This window comes from Varanus komodoensis, unplaced genomic scaffold (assembly GCF_004798865.1).
Source record: "Varanus komodoensis strain SLA01 unplaced genomic scaffold, ASM479886v1 scaffold3, whole genome shotgun sequence".
Lineage (NCBI taxonomy): Eukaryota > Metazoa > Chordata > Lepidosauria > Squamata > Varanidae > Varanus > Varanus komodoensis.
In genome coordinates this window covers 10466667-10473279 of record NW_025335761.1, presented here as the reverse complement: position 1 = coordinate 10473279, position 6613 = coordinate 10466667, and the positions used below count along the sequence as shown (strand labels likewise).

General features: G+C 44.7%; 1 protein-coding gene across 1 annotated transcript; it reads left to right on the top strand.

Moving 5' to 3' along the window:
- The first annotated feature begins 623 nt into the window (after positions 1–623).
- CHST1 (carbohydrate sulfotransferase 1) lies at positions 624–1883 on the top strand. Its single transcript, XM_044437169.1, has one exon. It carries the CDS (start codon positions 624–626, stop codon positions 1881–1883), a length of 1260 nt encoding a protein of 419 aa, XP_044293104.1.
- The last annotated feature ends 4730 nt before the right edge of the window (positions 1884–6613 follow it).

Below are 6613 nucleotides of genomic sequence, written 5' to 3'. Positions count from 1 at the left end.
TGCTCATGTGCTTACCTAACTTTCAAAGAATCTGTGTATTTGGCACCAATATGTGTTAAGGTTAAATTAGTGCATCTTATTCTCAATTGTCTTCATTGGGTGGCTGAGAGGTGGTGAGTAACACTGCATCTACTGGTGTGCTTTTTGATGAGTAAGGTTTTGAAGCTGGTTCTGGGTGACACTTCCATATCACGGCACCCCACTGGCTCTTTGGCAATGCGAGAACTACATTGCTGGTGAGGTGCATTTTTCACATTCCTCACCCATCCCGGGAATTGCACACACAAACACACATATGCACACATGCATATAAAATAAGTAATTTTATGAGACCCCAGATTTTGGAATGGGAGCAGATCTGAAAATGTATCAAGTTTATATATGCAACCTTTTCTGTCTTGTGTAGTTTATTGAAAATTGTCTTGAAGTTGCAAGTTACTATGTATTTCTTATCCAAACTTAGGTCTCTGGAAGAAGTCCCTACCATGACTTAGATTATATCTTACAACTAGTTTTCGGTAGAGAATTGGCATTCTGGGGGACTTGTATTCAACCAGTCTGACTCTTGTGTTGCAGATACTAAAGTGACCTGTGAAGAAGGATCTCCATGAAGGTGACCAGCCATGCAATGTTCTTGGAAGGCTGTCCTCCTACTTGCTTTGGCCTCCATTGCTATCCAGTACACAGCTATCCGCACCTTCACAACCAAGTCCTTCCATAGCTGTCCTGTACCTAACCCAATGAACTGCACCCTGAACCAGGAGGCTGAATCAGCTGACAGACTGTGTGATGAAAGCCCGACGTTTGCTTATAACCTCTCCAGAAAGACACATGTCCTGATCTTGGCAACCACCAGAAGTGGCTCCTCTTTTGTTGGGCAGCTCTTTAACCAGCACTTTGATGTCTTCTATTTATTTGAGCCCCTCTACCATGTCCAGTACACCTTGATCCCAAAGCTGACACAGACCAAGGGTTCCACAGACCGACGGATCATGCTGGGGGCTGGCAGAGATTTGCTGAGGAGCCTCTATGATTGTGATCTCTATTTTTTGGAAAATTACATCAAACCCCAGCCCATCAACCATACAACAGACCGGCTCTTCCGGAGAGGGGCCAGCAAAGCTCTTTGCTCCCCACCAGTCTGTGAGACATCGATGCCTGTCGATATTCCCCTGGAAGAAGGGGATTGCGTAAAAAAATGTGGCACTTTGAACCTGACCCTTGCCACTGAATCGTGCAAAGACCATGGGCATGTTGCTATCAAAACAGTGCGGGTGCCTGAGGTCAATGACCTCCGAGCCTTAGTGGATGATCCCAGGCTCAACTTGAAAATTATACAACTGGTGAGGGACCCCAGGGGCATCCTCGCTTCCAGGAGTGAGACATTCAGAGACACATACAGACTTTGGCGGATTTGGGATGGCACAGGCAGGAAGCCCTATAACCTGGATGTGACACAGCTCACTACTGTCTGTGAGGACTTTTTGAACTCTGTTTCCACTGGACTAAACCGGCCACCGTGGCTCAAGGGCAAGTATATGTTAGTGAGGTATGAAGACCTGGCCAGGAATCCCTTGAAAAAGACTGAGGAGATGTATGAATTCCTTGGCATCCCAATGGACAGCAATGTGGAACGGTGGATACAGAACAACACCAGAGGAGACAGATCTGCAGCCAAACACAAGTATGGAACTGTCCGAAACTCAGCAGCAACTGCAGAGAAGTGGCGGTTCCGCCTCTCCTATGAAATTGTGGCGTTTACGCAGAACGCGTGCCAGCAAGTGTTGGTACAACTGGGTTACAAACTGGTGTCCTCTGAAAAAGAATTAAAGAACCTGTCCATCAGTCTGGTGGAAGAGAAGGACTTCTCGCCCTTCTGGTAATGAAGAAATCTAGTGCTCGTATTGTAATGCTGAGGCGAGCCGTTTGCAACTGTTGCCTTACTCTCCCCCTCCCCTCTTACTCTCTGAAATTTGCACTAATTCTTGAATGAGAGTCTTCAAAAAGAGTTGACCTGGAGAAGGTGCCCTCTCTCAGACCATTGCGCGGAGCATGAGTATTGGGTCTCTTAAGAGCTAAAATAAACTGTGGACTGGTAGCAATGTTTACAAATCAACACATACTACAATGTAAAAAAAGGAAAAAGTCACCTTCAGGCTTTCCATGCCGAAGGGCACCTGAGGGATGATACTTTTGCACTGTTTACTTTTACAATGTAAGAGGTAACTCTAAATATATATAAATATATATGTCTAATTTATGAATAGTGTTGTCACCTCCCACCTAACTCCTCCTGATTATGAGCAGGTTTTACTGTTAGCTGAATGTGGAATAATCTCGTTTTTAATCTTGTTTTGATATGTCTGAGTCATGTTATCAGGCTGGTCGCTGATCCATGGTTTGTTTAGTAACACCTTTGACATTTATTTGTGCCAAAAAAAAAAAAAAAAAGGGAAAAAAAGAAAAAGGAAGAAAATGGTTTGCTGAACAGCAACAACAAAACCTTAATGCTTTATCTCTGTGTTTTCTGCAAATAAAGAATTCAATGAAATCAATTGTTCACGGAGGGTAAAATTCACCAAGCCAGGCTCGATGAATTGTCAGACCATTTCCCTCTACTCTGGAGAGATGTGAACACCATTAACTGCAGACCTGGGGCAGAACGGGACAGGCGTGGCGGCTGCACCTTTAAAGATCCTAAGAAAGGAAGCAGGAAGGATGGCAGTGGTGAAGGTTGGTGCTTTGATTGTGAGTGGAAATGGGGAGGACCCTTGGGACACCCATGGCCCGTGTGTGTTTGAATATGCTGCCATCCTTTGCAGCAGATACCAACTAAATTGGATCGATATTCAAATGAGAAGCATTCTATAAATATTGTGAATAAATAAGTGATGAATAAATAGAACGAGGGTTCAGTAGCCTCAGCCTGCTCACAAAACTGCTGTCTTGCACAGCTTGGCATTTTTGTCTTGGCTGAACTACCCAGCTCTGGAGGGGAGGGGAGAGCATAGCCCTGCATGCAGAATGGCCCAGTGCATCCGGCTAAAGGGCCAGATGCAGCTGGATTGGCAGAAGCCTCTACCTGAAGCCTTGGAGGGTTGCTTCCAGCCACAGGAGGCGATGCTGGAACAGAGGAACCGTGGCCGGGCTCGGTATCAGACTGCCTCAGGTTGTCATTTTTATTGGTTTTTTCATTCCTCATTTGCTCTGTCACTCTTGAAAGGGCTAGTTCATCTCTGCATTCAGGGGTGGCCTTGCTCTTCCCAGCTTGTTTTTACCAGTCATCTTTAGTCATTCCTTGCAGCCGTGCAAGAAATTTAAGGAAACATGGACATCGTGGGGTGGATCCAGATGAACTTCACCTTGTCTCCTCCTCCCTGTGGCAGAAAGTCAAGAGACCTGTGGAATAAGGTGAGATGTGTGTGGGGATCAGAGATACCCCAACATCAGGGAGAGAGAACTTCCCTGGGTGGGTTTAGGGTTGAGGTTAGGGTTAGGGAAGGGAGATCCCACATCCAGTGGCACTAAATTAAACATGACTTTAGCCTGTTTTACACTCTATAATCTTGACAAAGGAAAACTGGGATAGTGATGCACAAGGAATCTGATTTTGGATGTGGAATTCATCAGATTCACTTGACTTGGCTCCTCAGACTCGGATCCACTTTGTCTCTGCCCTAAGTCCATCTTGTGTTGTATGTTTGTATGGGCATCTGGCAGGAAGGGAGTCTGAGCAAGACCATGAGGCTGGCTTGCACACCACCTGCAGCTCCACTATGTAAGTGGGATTCTGTTTCAGCACATGCTTCTTGTGGGCTTTGCACACAGATTTGTGTACATTGCATAAATATTATGTCGTTTGCATACTTTGTTCAAAGAATTCTGTACTTTGCACAAAATAGCTGCTAGTGTTCTTCACTGTTCACGGAATTCATCTTCATCTTGGTTTGGTTTGATTCCTGGCCAGGAATGAGTGTGGAAAATAAGTCTAATGAGCACAGGAGAGCCAGATTCCAGCCTGATCTTTGCATCCCTAAGAAGGGAGCTAGGGATGTTTGAGGAAACCATATTGGGACTGTGAATCCAGTAGATTTTTTGGGCTCAGCTCTCCAGACTCAGATCCACTTTGTCACAGCCTAAGTCTGAATTTCTGGTGAGCACACCTAGTGTTTGCAGGGCTGTTGTAAGGAACTGAATCCCACACACTGTGCGAGCAGCACCTTTCATCTGGGCTGGTCCAGCAGCTGTTGTTTGTGCTGCTTCATCTGATGGGGAAGAGAGTTGTTCACGCAGAGCTCTCCTTGCATGACCAACGAGTGTGGCTCTTCCATGCCTTTGTAGCAGCCTTTGTGTCACCTTCTCTGACTTGGAAGAAAGTTGCCGGTTGTGCATCCTTTGTTCCATGAGCGTTCACAGTCTTCCTCTGGGCTCAGCTCATTTTCTAGGACCAAGTCAAGCATGAGAGGAAGTCAGGAAATGGTAGAGGGATGGATTCCATTTATCAGAACTTATGGATCAATGGGAGTTTCACAGTTTTATGGATCTCTCATAAAGTATTACCATCTCCCTCCCAATAGAGTTGCTTAGATTATTCACAAGAAGTCATCTGATTAAACAATGTTGAAATTGCCTTCAAGCAATGATATGCATGTGTCTGCACTGTAGATTTTACTTACCCTGGGAGCTGTAATTTGTGAGCTGGGTTAGCTCTATAGAAGATAACTCTCTGTGTCCTTATTATACAAGAGTAATTATGTTAGGTCAGACCGAATGTCTACCTAGACCAACATGCCAGCTTTCCACAATGACTGACCAGAAGCCCATGGGAAGCCCAGAAGCACTGGAAACTGCCTCAAGAGAATTTCCTACAGATCTAACAAATAAGGAGGACATGAGCACAATAGCACCCTCCTGCATATATTCTCTAGTAATTGGAATTCAGAAGATACTGCCTCTAATACTGGAAATAATATATAGCTAGCATGACTAGCTTTATCCTCCATTAATTGGTCTAATTCCTTTTAAAATAAAGCTATGTTGCAGCAATCGTTACATCTTCTGTAGTGTAAATGTAGAATTCTCAAGATCCTTCGAAGGAAGCCAAGAGATATGGATAGAAATTAAGATGTTAAGTTGTGGTGGGTGTAACCCCTACTTTTTTCTTGAAAGATAAGTTATGAAACTTGACTAAGGACTAAAGTACATGTGATAGTAGTCATGTACAAGTATGGTAGTCGTGTTTAAAGAAGCATGTACACTCTGGTCACACTTATTTTGGATGGGACAAAAAAGAATAACATTAGGCCCCAGTCTGGGACAAGTTACTGATTCACATAAGGACCTTGCACCATTTTCCTGCTGAAAATGGCTTCTTGGCTGGTTTTTGCCCCCAAACTATTCTGGGGCATATGTTCAACATAAGCTGTCCCCTTTTGATCTGGGAGCATGCTTTGGTTGGGGCTCTGTGGCTGCATTTTCTACAAAATTCAAGCAGCCAGTGTTTGTTTAAACATACAACTAATTTCCCAGGTATTGGGATTCTAATAGTTGGAAATCGGGTTCTGGGATTCTAATAGCTGGAAATCGGGCTGCAAATTTAAGTTTATTTACTTGAGTCTGTTCCCAGGAAATCAACTGGATTTGCTTCCAATTAAATTGTCTTAATCTCTGCTTTACCTAGCAGAGACCACTAAGCAATAGAATAGAATGGGAATGCCTGCTTGGATTATGTTCCTTCTCCATAGCAGGAGGAAAGGGAACAGGAGAGCCTCCTGTGTAAGGCACATTGGTTGGGTTCAGACTACACAAGAACCCATGGTGGATCTTCTCTTCTCTTCTCTTCTCTTCTCTTCTCTTCTCTTCTCTTCTCTTCTCGTCTCGTCTCGTCTCGTCTCGTCTCGTCTCGTCTCGTCTCGTCTCGTCTCGTCTCTTCATTTCTCGTCTCGTCTCTTCATTTCTCGTCTCTTCACTTCTCTTCTCTTCATTTCATTTCATTTCTCGTCTCGTCTCGTCTCGTCTCGTCTCTTCTCTTCTCTTTTTTCTTTTCATAGCCACTGTTGGTCTGTCGTGTTGTTCAAACCCAGTTGTGGTATTTCACTATGGCCTTTAGAAACCATAATAGGAAACAAGAGTTTGTGCCATGGTTTCTCCATACCACCTGGCTTGTTGTGTTTTCTGAACTCAGGATCATGGGTTCTATGGGCCTGGTATACAAATACCGCAGCATCCTCTGGAAAGAGTGGCAACTGCCGGAGCTGCTCCAGCCATCTAGCCTCTGCATGTGGATGAAGGAGGAGAGGCAGGTGACACAGGTGGGAGTGTTGTACGTGGAGCCAACAGCAGCAGGACTGAGTGGGGAGAATGGAAGCCACGGTAGCATAGAAACCACTTTATAGTCTGTCATGTAGATCATGGTAAAACAATGAGAACTGTGGTAACCACACAGGGTTGCTTTTCATGTGGTGGGACTGCAGCCACTGTGCGTGCGCACACTCATGCATGCATGTGTATACAGTAAGAAAAACTGTGTTTCCATAATTGCAATTTTACCTACATGAACTTGGCAAACCACAGGCAGACTCCTCTTTCCACATGTAAATCCAGCATTGCAGGG